Source organism: Corvus cornix, chromosome 15 (genome assembly GCF_000738735.6).
Source record: "Corvus cornix cornix isolate S_Up_H32 chromosome 15, ASM73873v5, whole genome shotgun sequence".
Taxonomy (NCBI): domain Eukaryota; kingdom Metazoa; phylum Chordata; class Aves; order Passeriformes; family Corvidae; genus Corvus; species Corvus cornix.
Genome location: NC_046345.1, coordinates 13,935,703 through 13,947,877, shown reverse-complemented (window position 1 = coordinate 13,947,877; position 12,175 = coordinate 13,935,703). Strand labels below are relative to the sequence as shown.

At 59.6% G+C, this 12,175-nt stretch overlaps 2 protein-coding genes across 10 annotated transcripts in view; one reads left to right on the top strand and one right to left on the bottom strand.

Annotated features, from left to right (window-relative positions):
• The window catches only part of TPCN1 (two pore segment channel 1), a 42,370-nt gene extending 37,735 nt beyond the window's left edge, over positions 1-4,635 (top strand). For 5 of the 7 annotated variants that reach the window (XM_039561389.1, XM_010408548.4, XM_039561390.1 and 2 more), the window contains exons 24-26: positions 21-157; positions 871-951; positions 2,015-4,635. In XM_039561389.1, coding sequence (XP_039417323.1) covers positions 21-157; positions 871-951; positions 2,015-2,137 — 341 coding nt within the window. In that variant the 3' untranslated portion in view covers positions 2,138-4,635. The remainder of the gene's footprint in view (positions 1-20; positions 158-870; positions 952-2,014) is intronic. The other 2 variants (XM_039561387.1, XM_039561388.1) reach the window with 1 other exon arrangement.
• On the bottom strand, positions 4,443-11,653 carry SLC8B1 (solute carrier family 8 member B1). Of its 3 annotated transcripts, none has more exons than XM_039561392.1 (17): positions 11,106-11,653; positions 10,162-10,314; positions 10,013-10,065; positions 9,850-9,907; positions 9,490-9,595; positions 9,230-9,397; positions 9,047-9,154; positions 8,908-8,964; positions 8,584-8,714; positions 8,275-8,416; positions 7,775-7,896; positions 7,439-7,592; positions 7,271-7,351; positions 6,680-6,744; positions 6,422-6,595; positions 4,927-5,091; positions 4,443-4,855 (listed from the first exon to the last, which is right to left on the bottom strand). In XM_039561392.1, exons 1-16 carry the CDS (start codon positions 11,232-11,234, stop codon positions 4,963-4,965), a joined length of 1,830 nt encoding a protein of 609 aa, XP_039417326.1. In that variant the 5' UTR covers positions 11,235-11,653; the 3' UTR covers positions 4,443-4,855; positions 4,927-4,962. The 3 variants fall into 3 exon arrangements, with proteins under 3 accessions (XP_039417326.1, XP_039417325.1, XP_039417327.1); XM_039561391.1 differs by having other exon boundaries at positions 4,443-4,837; positions 11,106-11,652; XM_039561393.1 differs by lacking the exons at positions 4,443-4,855; positions 4,927-5,091 and having other exon boundaries at positions 5,597-6,595; positions 11,106-11,633.
• Between the last annotated feature and the right edge of the window lie 522 nt (positions 11,654-12,175).

The window sequence follows — 12,175 nt, the reverse complement described above, 5'->3', positions numbered from 1 at the left end:
TCTGTTTCTTGCCTCTCCAGAAGATAATGGCATTGTGCTGGAGAAGGAGATCTCCAAGGAGGAGGTGATTGGCATAATTGAGCTGTACAAGAGGACTTCAGGTGCCACTGAAACAGCCCAGCTGCAGAAGATTGTGTTGCAGATGGACAAATACGGGGTAAGAGGAAACACTGCAGGTTCTCACCTTCAGGAGAGGGAGGTGTGCCAGTGCCCCTTTGTGTGACTGAAGAGAGAAGATCCACTTGCCTCTGTAGTTGTTGAGGGCTGAGCTGCTGGAGCGACTCTGCAGCATCACAAAATGCTGTTGCTCTAGAAAAGTAGCAGCTGCTCCTTGCACAGCCTTGACAAAGGCTCATCCCTGTCGCCTGCAAAATTCCCTTGTCCTGGCCCCATGCTGACTGGAAAAAAGGCACATTTATTTTTCTTTAAGGAAGCCACTGTCTCATAATTCTCCTGCCTCTCTCTCTGTGCCATCACACACTGAGGCTTGGACAGTCCTGGAGCATTATGCAGCAGCATGATGGCGTTGATTCCAGGTCCTTCCTTTCTCTGTGGCACTGCTTATGCTTCCATTCTAAAACATTTTAAATTGTAAAATGAGCTCTTGTGTCAGAACTGTTGTCTCATCCATCTGGGAAGAGCTGAAGTGGTTGCTTTAATAATGGCCATTACACCCCTGTGTCACCATGACACAGGGCAGGTGCTGCAGTCCCTCAGGGGACAACAGAAGGAGCCTGGGACAGCCTGAGCTCATCAGTGGATGAGGGGTGTCCACAGGAAGGATGCCTGAAGTTCCAGGACAGATCCAGCTGCTCAGTGACTGATGAATGTCTTCTTTGGTGTTTCCTCCTCCTTCCCCCAACTCCTTAGCAAATGTCAGCAGTGTTTCTGGGACGCAGATCGAGGACCAAGAGTGATCTGAGCATGAAGATGTATGAGGAGGAGATACAGGTATGTGGGCCTGAGCTGGGGCTGCCACCACGTCTGTGGTGAGAGTACTTTCTGGAATAACAACCCATCCTTTCAAACCCTGGGGACTGCTTTCCTCTGAGACCTGGGATTTGTTACTCCACAGAGCACATCAGAGCTCCTCAGTGGGTGCAGGTGTGTCAGGCCAGGCACAGTGACCACACTGGGGGTGTGCACAGGCACTTCTGCTCGGCTGGGCTGCCCTGGGCTCCCCGGGTGTCTGCTGGGGCTGTGAGCACAGCCTGGTGCTGCCTGGGGCTTGGCTGCTGAGCACAGAGCTCTTAAACCTCTGGAATGTGGTTGTGCTTGAGCTTAGGTGTGTCTGTCTGACACAGAAACCAGGGGCTGTCCCAGGCAGGGCTGCCTGGTGTGCAGGCTGAGCAAGGTGGGAAACTCGTAAATCAGCAGATTCCCTGGATTTTTAGCACCTTCTGCCACTGCCCTCTGTGCTTGGGAGCTTTCTGCCATGGGTTTGGTCACTGTCCTGCCAAAGGCAGCTGAAGGTCGTGGGCCAATGTAATGATTAGTGCTGAAAGAATTAATCTTGTAACCATTTGAATCTGTCCTTTGTCCCCGCAGCAGACAGACTGGGGACGAGTCTTGAGTCCCCCTAAGGAAAATGCACGTTATTTACCGTGGGGCTGGGCCATCTGCAGAGAAGCTCCCTGCCTGTTCTGCTTGGTCTGTGACTCAGGGATGTGACATTGTGGAACACCCTGGGTGCTGCCCAGCATCAGGAGCAGCTCTGCAAATCCCAGACATGATGGGAACAGCCCTGGGTGTTCAGGAGGGACATCCAGAGGGAGGGATGTTTCCTTGCCTAAGTTTGCTTGGTCTCTGCATCCACCACAACCATGCTGCAGCAAGCTGGGTTGTTCCAGGAGTTTGGGCTGTATCCAGGGCTTTGGAAAGAGCCCTCTGTGCCTGGAAAAAAAATGTGCCTGGAAAAAAATGTGCCCGCACATGGTAGAGTGACAGAAGGCTCTGCCCTTCTGGGGTGTGTGGGGCACAGCCTGATCCCTGCTGTGTTTGCTCCCCACTGCAGGAATGGTATGAAGAGCACTCCAGGAAAGAGGAATCCCAGACACCACTGCAAGAGCCAGCATCTGCTTCCAGCAGCTCTCTGAAGCCCCTGAGCCTCCGACAACGCTCCCAGACTGTCATTTAGGCCTAGCTAATGCGAGCCACCTTCTATGCAATAACCTAGAGTATTCCTCCCCAGCCTGTATTTTGGGAGGGTGTATATAGATCTGTCAGTGTACCAGTGTAGGGATCCAGTCTCTCCCCCAGCAGTGGTTGCTGGAAAGCCTGAGGCCCAGGGGACGCTGGGGAAGGCTGCTGCACACAGAGCGTGGTGACCACACTCAGCGCATCTGGGCAGAACAGAGCCCTTGTCCCTCTGAGCCCCTTCCCAGGCTCCAGCTCCTGCTGCTTGTCTTACCACTAATAGACCTTGGGGAAAGGGATGTGTAATCCATTAACAGCAGGGAATTTGCTGAAGTCACCTGCTTAATAGTAAAACTTCGGCCCTGTTTGAAGATCCCTTTTGCTCAAAGGGTACCATTAACCTAGGGATAAAAAATCGGAGTGAGTTTTTGTTTCTTCTCCACCTTCCTTGTGCAAAGAAAGGGGAGGTGGTGTGAAATCTCAGCACTTTTGGAAGGGCAGACTGCCCTCCCCCTCCTTTTCGGCACACCTAGATGCACTCCCTGTAGTAGCTCCAGCTCTGATGATTGAATTTTGCTGTCCCCGAGCAGTTCTGAGGCAGAACTGAGGGCCAGCACCTCATCACATTATGACCATAGGTGGGACAGGGCTTTGGAGACTGTCTCTGCTGTATGTGCATCGCTGTTGGTCAGTCCTGCCAGTGGCACTGCCTGGGCTTGGGGTCACATGTGCAAACCCCAAAGCTCCTGTCTCCGTTCAGGGAGGGGGATTCTGCAGGGTGATGTGGCTGTTGGGCTCTGCTACTTGGCCACCTGCTCTGTAAAACCTTCTGGCTGGTCCTTAGCTCAGATAAATGACTGGGAAGAAGAGTGGAAGGTTTTGCAGTTCCAAGTCCAGCTTTTTTTCTGCCTGGCTCTGGGTTAAGGAGAGCTCCTGGGCATCACACAGTCCTCCTGGCTCAGTCCTCTGTCCTGGCTCTGGACAGCTGAGCAAGTCCCAGCACAGAGGGGGGCTCCTCCCTTGCAGGGGTGTTTCTCTGGCTGGAAAATGTCGGCTCAGTCAGATCGTGGGAAGATCCACCGAAGAGCTCCACTGTTCCCCTGCATTTTGGATGCAGGAGGAATGTGGAAGACGACGATTCTTCTCACCCGTCTGCTTTTCTGCAGCTACCACACCTGGGAGCTGAGGGATGAGGAGGAAGGGGGAAAAGGGATCCCTTCCCAGCTCTGCCACGTTGGTGGGATTGTGGCAGTTGTGTCATCATTTGAACCTGTCTCTCCAAGTCCCTCTTTTCCCTATCAGCACAGGAAGTCCCTGGCAGCTGGGAGGTTCCCTCACCTCTTGCTGTTTGATCTCTCCTCAGGTTCAGACTGAGTGGAGCCTCCTGGGGAGGCTTCTGCCTTCCTCCAGGGGCATCAGGCAGGCAGTGGGAGATGTGTGTCCCCCATTCCCTTTGTCCCCCATCTCTGTCTGTTCCTTGGTGGCCTCACCACATGGCACAAGGACAGCGGGAGAGGGCTGATCCTACCCCGGCAGTTCAGGAGCATTTCCTGGATGGGCAGGACTTTCAGAAGGAGGCAAGACAGAGCTGCTTCTGGAAACCTCTCCTCCATGGCACGGTGGGGAGCACTTGGAAGGAGTGGGAGAGCAGCTTTCCAGGCAGCACACACACACCAGTGGCTGCTCCCAGCGCTTGCCAAATTCCCTGGGTGCCTCACGGCAACTCTTTGTTTCCTTTCTGGATACTTGCAGGTATGAAACTACTTCTGACCTGACCCGTGAAGGACCTTAAAGGGCTGTTTTCCAAACCATAAATTGACAAATTAACGAGCGGTGCAGTTGTTGCTCCTGCAGTTGCTCTGCGTGGAGTCGCAGCCCGGGAGGTTTATCCAGATTAGTCCTGGGACTGCAGGAGATGGTGTTTATTGTGCTTTAAATTGTGGGCAGGATGAATGAGTATTATGGTTAGCGGGGGAAAAAAATGTGGCTGTGTTTAATCTCCACATTCCCCTACAGCCTATTTCTCCTGGCAGGGCTGTCAGTGACCTTTTTTGGGGTGCTTTCTGGGTGTGAAAGGAGCTGTGGCTTTAAACTGTGCTGAGGGGGGCACTGACTGCTGATTGTGCAGTAACAGGGCTCCCTGGAGGCCTGGGGGCAGGGTGCTGCCTCCAAGGCGTTGATTCTCCCCCACATCCCCACTGTGTTCATTATTTTTGTAAAACCAAGGAGGGTGGCAGGAGTTTGCTTCTTCCATGTGACTTTGGAAGGAAACAAAGTTTGAGTACGGGGCATCCCCTTCTATTTATCCTCCTCTCCCTCCCCCGACACACAGACTGACGACGGAGACAATCATTTTGTAGGGAGCACGGGAGGAAGCACTGCAGGATTTTGTATGCTGGCGTTTTGTTTATAAAAAAAAAGATTTTATGGACATGTCTGTTAGATGTTCTCTGCATTTTTTTCAGGCGCACTAATAAAGAGCATCCTCGGCTTTGTAAAGGCAGCGGCTTCCTTTCCTCCTTCCCGTCTTATTCCAGAGGTGGGGTTTGGCCAAGCTGGAGCATTTCCAGTGTTTGAAGAGGAGCCTGCCCGCCCTCTCCAGTGGCAAGTGCTTGTGTTGGGAATGTTTTGCGTGCATGCCCTGCCGAGCTGCTCCACATTCCTGGTCCAGGACACTGCAAAGCCTCTGCGAGGTTTTTCCCTAAACATCAAGATAATGCTTTCAAAGTTAGGTGTTCTAAAGCTGCCCCAGAGCAGCGTTGAGGCCAGAAGGGCTGTTTGATCCTGTACCTCTGTCCTGGGGCGTTGGCCGTGGTTTCGATTGCTTTAGCCCTGCTTGTGGCAGGAAGTGGAGGCTGTGTCCCGGATCGTTCCGGCAGCTGCCGGAGCAGGTCTGGGGCAGAGCCAGTGGCTGCGGGCACAGGGAGCGTTATTTTCTGTGAAAGCTGCTGGTATCTGTTAGAAAAAGGAGAAATGCTCCAGGCCCAGGAGGAAAGGAGGAGGAACCGGGTCTGACAGTTGTGGTGCTTGCACAACACCGCCCTCGCCCGTGGGGCAGGGATGCGGGTGTCCCTCTGGAATGACAATTCGCTTTCCAGCCTGTGTCCTGTGAACCCTCCAGCTGCGAGCAGAACCACCAGCCCACCCATTCCCTGCTACTGGGACCATGAGCCCCCCTGGCCCTCTGGGCAGCCCCGCAGGTGTCCCTGTCCGCAGGGACTGAGCCGGGCTGAGCCCGTGCCGTGGCCGTTCCCACGGTGACAGCACATGTGACTGCTCTTGGGACATCGGCTGCTGGAAACCACTTCCCCACTCCCTCGGGAAAACCACTCTGGGCATCCCAGGGTCCTCGGCTCTGGCTGTTCCCTCTCCACTGCAAAGGCTCTGTGCTGAGTCAGGGCTGTGTCACACCAGCGCAGAGCAGAAATGGCCCTTGCAGCAGGCAAAAGTCAAGGTTGGGTTTGTGTTTGGTTTTTGTTTTGTTTTTTTTTTTATTGCAACTTTTTACACTGCCTAAATCTAGCCCTGCCAGGAGTCAACACTGTGTGCAGAAACCTCCAAGTCCTTTCCTACAGCTCTGCCCACCCCAGGAGGAGAAGAAAAGTAGGATCTGAAACTCAGGTTGAAAAACATTACTAAAAAAAGCAGGGGAAACCAGCCTCCCTCGGTTTGGTGTTTGTTTTCCCTCAGGCTTTGCTTGCACTAAACCCAGTGTGTCCCTGGAGCGTTGTGTCCCCTTAACCCTGTCTGGGCTCTGCCCTATCTGCTGTTCCAGCCCACGGTGCCAGCGGGGAGAGTCCTTCTCAAGGACAAACGTGTGCCTGGGCCCTGGCAGGATCACCCTGTGCAGCACAACTGCCCCAGCTCTGTCCTGGAGCTGAGGAGGGAGCTGAGGAGGGGAAGGTGGAGCGGCTGAGGAGGCAAAACCTCTCATGCTGTGCCCCTGACCTGGAGCTTCCCCATCCTCTGGTCCTGCCACTGCGACCAGACACAGCCAAGGTCTGGTTGCTGCTCCTGCCCAGAGTTCCTTAAATTACATGGATTAAAGAGTGAGGAGAGGATGTGGGCACTGACAGCTCCTTCCCCAAAGGACAGCCACCCCCTTTCCAAACAGCAGGGGCTGAGGCTGGGCTGGCACCTCCAGCAGCACGGTGAGGTTGAGGTGCCCTTGTCCCCCTGCCAGGGACAGGGGAGGGGACAGCGCGACCCCAGTGTGGTGGGGAGGCAGAGCAAGATCCAGGGCTGGATCTCCTGGGGCTGTTCATGGGGTGGAGAAATGGATCACCCTGAACTCGGTGAGCAGGGCCACACACAGGAACGCCAGGTAGTAGGCGATGAGGCAGATGCCGTAGGCCTTCCCCAGCTGGAAACACTGCGCTGGCACCGTCACGAAGGAGAACACCAGGCTCAGCCCCAGCGCCCCGGCCAGCACCCACACCAGGGGGCTGTCAGGCTCCAGCTGTGGAGACATGGGAGTGATGTGGGGTGAAACCAGCATCCTGCTGCCAGCCTGACCCGTGTCACCATGTCACCACAGCCTTACCTTCACCAGCGGCTGGCTGCTGGTCATCTGCAGCAGGCAGCCGAGCCCCACGCCCACCAGGATGTCTGGAGCACGTTCAGGATGGCCGCACAGCACGGGAAGGCTCGGGGGAGCAACAGCACTGACCACATCCCTGTGCCCCACATCCTCCTCCTCCCTGTATCTCATGGCTAAAGCGCTCTCTGTCTGTGGGGAATACAACCTCAAGCACTTGAGGAGAGGCTTCAGCCTGGTCTGAGGACCACCCAAAACCCACCGGAGGGAGGCACAGCCCCCTCCCCTCCTTCCCTTTGGCAGATCCCAAATCTGCACCACTGCAGCCCAAACTCCTGGCCCTCTGGGGCTGGGACAGCTGTGGGGACAAGGGGGTGCTGCTGGCTCTGTCCTTGCACCTCCCAAATCCCTCACTGACCCCTTGCACTGTGGGAACACTGTGGGGTTCGCTGGCATTGGAGGAACTCTGGGATGGATCCTGCCCCGCTCCTCTCCAGGGGTCCCACAGCACCAGGGGCTCTCCCTGGTGTAGGCAGGGAAACTGAGGCAGCTCCTGCCCCACATGCCACCACCCTGCTCCTTGCACCCAAAGGATACTGAAGATGATGCCCCCGAAGCAGGCGGAGAAGGCCATGCGGGGATAGCCCTGCCGGGCCATGGTGAGGTCGGAGAAGGTGTCTGTGGAGGGACAAAGGGAGACCTTGGGGATGACAGGGGGACCCCAGGGTGTGCCAGGGGGGCACTGGGGACCAGCAGAGCCCTCACCACCAATGCTGTTGCCCCAGGCCAGCAGTGTCAAGCCCAGCACAGTGTTGCTGAGCTGGAAGATGACACCCAGGGTCCGCAGGATGTTCACCAGCTCCGTGGCTGCGGCGTTGATCCACATGGCACTGGCCAAAAACCCAAGGAAGGCAAACATCTGACAGGAAGAGGAGCAAGCTGGTCCCTGTGTGCATCCCACAGGACCCTGCACACCTCTTGGGGACACTGGGGACTGGGAAAGAGGTCCAACTTCCTGCTCTGCCCCCAGGGACCCTCAGCCCCATCTGGAGCAGGCTGGGCTGGTCCCTGGTGGGTGTTCAGGGCTGGGAGACACCTTACACAGTGATACTTGGGTGGGTCCTCATTGCTGGTGGTGATGAAGATGATGAGGGCCAGGACAGAAGCAACCAGTGTGACCAGTCCCCAGACTGGGAAGACGCCCTGGATCTGGTACAGCCCATCTGCACATGGTGGGGAGAGGGGGTGTCAGAGTGGCTGGGGCAGGATCTAGCCAGGCTTGAGGCAGGAGGTAAAGCCTTGTCAGCTAAGCCACCTCTACCCTACACCCTCACAGAGCTGCCCCCCTCTGTGCCTCAGTTTCCCCAGGCAGGCCAGGCCTGCTCCATTTTTCCCCAAGGCCCTGGATGCTGGGGGCTCAAGCCCCCCGCCCCTGTAGGGGGTGCAAATCATGCAAATCGGCTGCAAATCAAGCCCCCAGCTTGGCTCTTCCCCACCCACAATGGGAAGCCAGTTCTGAAAGGCTCCTGCAGTCCCCAGGGCTTCGGGGGCCATCTCAGTCCTGTCCCCTTCTGGAAGCTGGGACTGCCCCAGGCTCTTACAGGCGCCCGACTTGAGGGTGAGGACACAGAGCAGGGGGCTGGTGAGGATGTGCAGGCAGTTGAGGGGTCTCTTCCAGTTCAGGTCATCCTTGTCGGGGTCCACAACAGGAACAGTGAGCAGCAGCACCAGCTCCACGGGCACCTGGGACGGGGGACACCCATCTGGGACACCCTGCGAGGTGCCCCACGGCCTGCTCCCAACCCGACAGCCCCTGTCCCACCATCCCCAGGGAGACAGAGCCCCAAGGGCCAGCAGGGACAAGGATGTCCCTTGGGGGGCTCCTCCTGGCTCGTGTCCCCCCTGCTCACCTTGAAGGCCTTGAAGAGCCGCCAGTACCAGGGCTTCCTCCTCCACTTGCGGTAGTCCAAGGGGCTGAGGGCCGTGGTGAGGATGCGCAGGGAGGTCTCCCGGGAGGGCAGCAGGGGCCGGTACTCCTCCCCTGTGAGGGGCCACAGGGGCTGAGTGGGGTGGGGGCTCCCTGTCCTCCCAACCCTTCCAGCATGGGGCTATGTTCCCAGGGAGCGTCCCAGGGTGTGTCCCCAGGGAGCTCCCCCTGCCCCATGGGCTCAGTCACACCTGCAGCAGCCTGGGAGTCTCTGGGACCCCTGAGGACAGAGCAGGGAACAACATACCATAGTCCCCACTGTTTGTGCCTGAGGGCTCCGGCTCTTCCACATCTGTCGGCATCTCTGGGGGGAAGAGGAGCGGACAGGGGCAGTGGAAGGGGACCCCAACACGCCGGGGGTCCCATCCCAGCTGGGCAGCCCTTACCTGGCTCCCAGGGCCCAGGAGGGGCCAGCCCGTCCCCCCGCTGCCGACGGTGAATGCAGGTGCAGAGCACCACGGTGAGCACGTAGAACACGTAGAGCCCCAGGTAACCTGGGAGGGAGGAGTTATGGGGGGGTCACGGCACCCCAGGCTGCTCCCACCATCCCCAGCTCCCACAGCGCTCACCCAGAGCCTCTCCCAGCCTGATCCTGCCCAGGTAGAGCACCACGAAGGTGAGGAACACGGCCGCCATGTAGAAGATGACATCCCTGAGGAAGGGTCTGGAGGCAGCCGTGAAGGGCTTGACCAGGGCGATGCCCCCGGCCACCACTGTGGTCACAAACACACCGGCACCTGCCAACACAACGGGACTCTCTTGGGACATGGGAACATCCCACAGCTCCAAAATATCACCCCGTGAGGAGCTGGCAGTGGGGTCCCCTTACCAAAGATGGCCCCGATGGCCAGCCCTGCTGTCCGGGGGTCGGAGAAGGCTACCACAGCACTGAAGACATCAGGTGCCCCATTTCCAAAGGCCAGGAAGGTGACACCATGGAGAGAGGACGTCAAGGAAAAGACCTGGTGTCCTGTCCTCCTTCTGTGGGGACATGGGTGCTGTGTACTCCTGTCCAGTGCCAGCACATGGTCCTGCTGTCACCTCCAGCTCACACTTCGAATTGGTTTCCTCTGGCATGGTGCCGAGGGGACACAAAGTGACCCTGTCACGGCCACCTCCCCTGCCCTGTCCCCACGGCCACCTCCCTGGTCCGTCCTGGCTGAGGTCCCCTGTGATTTGCCAAGGATACTGCCACATTGTGGGACAGCTTCAGGTTGGTGGAGATGGCTGATAAATTGGGGCAGAAGCTGGAAGGGCAGAGAAGGAGACAGAGAGAGGTGATGGGGCTACTTGGGAACCACAGGGCTCCTGGTCACTCTGGGGACAGTCCCCTTCTCTGCAGGGCCACTCACAACTTCTCCGCTGTCACACTGAGGATGATGAACAAGTACAGGAGCCAGAGAGCCTGTGGGGTCAGGGGTGCACAGAGAGGGGTCAGTGGGGTCCCCACCCCACACCCCCACAGCAGAGCATCCCCAGCACTGCCTGTTCCCGTTCTTACATAGAGGGTGACAGCCAGGGGCAGCAGCTGGGGCGGGAAGACACAGAAGACTCCATTGAGGTAGTCGAGGAAGCCCCCGTCCAGCCGGCAGTCAGGGTTGCTCCAGATGAAGTGGCACCACTCGGAGCTGTTGTGCTTCCGAACCTCCCAGCACTGCGAGGCAGAGGGGAGGGTGCTTGGCCGGGCCCCCCCGAGCACCCACCGCCCTCCTGAGGGCTGCCACGGGCACCCTGAGGGAACACTGCCCACCCCGAGCACCCACCACCCTCCCGAGGGCTGTCATGTGCACCCTGAGGGGACACTGCCCACCCCGAGCACCCACTGCCCGCCCTGAGGGGACACTGCCCACCCTGAGCACCCACTGCCCTCCCGAGGGGTGCCACGGGCACCCTGAGGGAACACTGCCCACCCCGAGCACCCACCACCCTCCCGAGGGCTGTCATGTGCACCCTGAGGGGACACTGCCCACCCCGAGCACCCACTGCCCTCCCGAGGGCTGCCACGGGCACCCTGAGGGGACACTGCCCACCCCGAGCACCCACTGCCCGCCCTGAGGGGACACTGCCCACCCCGAGCACCCACTGCCCTCCCGAGGGCTGCCACGGGCACCCTGCCGCTCTGCGGGGCTGCTTTCGGCAGGTCACTCTCATCCCTGCCTCAGTTTCCCCATCCGTGCTCCGTGCCAGGCCCAGCACATGTGGAAACCCGCGTCCCATCCCTGTCCCCACACAGCCCAGACCCACCGCGGGCCATGGGAAGGCGCCGGCCTGGCAAGCAGCGAGGGTTTCGGAGGAGAAAACCAGCAGCAGAAGAAATCCTGGTGAGATCCCTGCTGCGTTGGCGGGCACAGGGGAAGCAGGGCCGGGACGGGACCCCACCACCCCGGCAGCACCCAAATCCCTCCCGGCGGCCCCCCCAAACCCCACCGCAGCCCCCAGACTTACATCCAGGCCCCGTCCGTGGCTCAGAGCATCCCCCCCGGGAGGGACCGTGTCCAGCAGCAGCGGGGGCCCAGCTGGCAGTGCCCCGGCCAGGCTGAGCGCCCCGGCCAGCCCCGTGGGCCCCGGCCCCATGGTCCCCTGCCCTGGTGGGGACAGCCCCGGCGGGCACCTACCGCCGGCAGCGGCCCCCGGAGGGAGACAGCGGGGGCTGCCCCCGAACCCCCATCCCGCGCTCCCCGGGAGGGGCGAGGAGGGGTTAAAAATTAATAATAAAAGTGGAAGTTAAAATTAATGCTAAAAATAATAAAGTGGATAAAAAGCAGAGCCCCCCGCGGGCACGTTGAGCCCCTGCCGCCGCGCCACGGCCCCGCCGGGGGGGCTCAGCCCGGGGCCACCCCGAGCGGAGGGAGGGGGAATGGCACCCGCACCCCACGGACGGGGACCAGGGGACCGGGGGGCACCCCCGAGGGCACAGAGGGGCCGCGGTGCGGGTGGGGACGGGGACGCCGGGGGGGTGGGGAGTGCCGAGCGGGGATGCGGGGATGGATGCGGGGACGGAGGGGGTACCGGGGACCCCTCCCGCGGCGCGGCCCCACCGTGTGGCGCGGCCCCGCTGCCGTGCGCGGGCAGCTGATCCCCCCCGCCCCCCCGCCTTAAAGGGGCCGCCACCCTCCACCCTTAAAGCGACAGCGACACTTTCCCACGCGGCTGGCGGGGCGGCTGCGGAGATGGGACACACGGGGCTCTCTGCTCCGTCCCGTCCCTCTCAGGCCGGGACACCCACCCTGGTGCTGCGCCCACCTATATCCTCCCTTTGGGGTGACCCTCTGAGAACGGGCGAGCTCATCGCAGGCATGGCCGGGGATGGTGTCCCGTGGTGGGGCAGCCTCGGCACCGTGCCGGTGGTCCGAGACCCCCTCAGAGGGGCCGAGGCTGCTGCTGGTGCCCCTGTCTGCACCAGGACACCCCAGCCTCAACCGTGCCGCCTGCAAGCCCCATGCCCTGTTTGTGGGGTGCAGGTTGGCCCCCATGGCCGGAGCCCCAAGATTTTAATGGCATTTAGAGATCCATTT

Bases quoted from the DNA above. Each gene is read 5' to 3' on its own strand.
- SLC8B1 (XM_039561392.1), bottom strand. From the start codon at position 11,234: ATGGGGCCGGGGCCCACGGGGCTGGCCGGGGCGCTCAGCCTGGCCGGG. The intron at 9,596-9,849 runs GTATCCTTGGCA...TCCTCTCTCCAT, and splicing joins AGCTGTCCCACAATGTGGCA to GGTGTCACCTTCCTGGCCTT. The intron at 6,596-6,679 runs GTAAGGCTGTGG...ATGTCTCCACAG, and splicing joins GCAGCCAGCCGCTGGTGAAG to CTGGAGCCTGACAGCCCCCT.